The 778-nt window shown below is 54.1% G+C and overlaps 1 protein-coding gene across 1 annotated transcript in view; it reads left to right on the top strand.

The window, feature by feature from the left end:
* EMH_0071780 (uncharacterized protein) overlaps window positions 1–525 on the top strand; it is a gene marked incomplete at both ends in the record, with an annotated part of 1,347 nt that extends 822 nt beyond the window's left edge. Inside the window, 2 exons of the mRNA XM_013499139.1 lie at window positions 15–289; window positions 396–525. Of these exons, the coding sequence (XP_013354593.1) occupies window positions 15–289; window positions 396–525 (405 nt within the window). The remainder of the gene's footprint in view (window positions 1–14; window positions 290–395) is intronic.
* Window positions 526–778: the final 253 nt, after the last annotated feature.

Below are 778 nucleotides of genomic sequence, written 5' to 3'. Positions count from 1 at the left end.
TTCATCTGCTGCAGTACCAACTCGAAGAGGCGAGAAGGGGAGCTGTCTTCATAGAGCAGGAACAACCGAGCGGGAGCCAGCTAAAAGAGAGGGAGCAACAGCAGGAGCAGCAGCGGGAGCAGCAGCAGGAAGAGCAGCAGCGGGAAAAGCTGCAGCAGGAGGAGCAGAAGCAGAAAACTAAACAGCAGGAAGAGCTGCAGCGGCAGGCGGACAAGCAGGAGGAAAAGAAGCAACAGGACGAAAACAAGGAGAAGAAAGAGAAGCAGCAGGAAAAGGATGCACGGAAGAAGTAGGAGCAGCAACACCTGAGGGGAGAGAAAGAGGGAAGGTAATAGAGAGCTGCGGAGTAGCAGCAGCTGTCGCACAAGCAGCAGCCGCTGCTACTCCTGCTGCAGAAAGGCTGCAAAAGCAGCTGATGATGATGCAGGAACTGCAGCAGGAGCAGCAACAACAGCAGGTAAGCGGGGGAAAACAGCAGCACAACCGGCAGCAGCAGCAGTGGAAAGGGCAACAACTAAGGCGTAGGGGGGGCCCGAGCAACAGCATCTGCGGCAGAGGGAAGCAGCAGCAACGGCTGCAGGAGAAAGCTAATAGATGAAATGTTGTATGAGCTTCGGTGTCTCTACAGCGTTCAGGTTGTTGCCATGAAGATACCACTGTTGCTGCTGCTGCGCATTTGTTATAATTGTGCTAGCTTGCATATGAAGGGAAGATGTGTACTGGTGTGCTGCAGTGCGTGCAGCTGGTGGCTCGAGGGGATTGAATGTGTATGATAACC

Source organism: Eimeria mitis, genomic scaffold (genome assembly GCF_000499745.2).
Source record: "Eimeria mitis Houghton genomic scaffold, Emh_scaff4033, whole genome shotgun sequence".
Classification (NCBI taxonomy): Eukaryota; Apicomplexa; class Conoidasida; order Eucoccidiorida; family Eimeriidae; genus Eimeria; species Eimeria mitis.
Note: the sequence above shows the minus strand (reverse complement) of the source record. Positions and strands in the feature narration are given on the sequence as shown.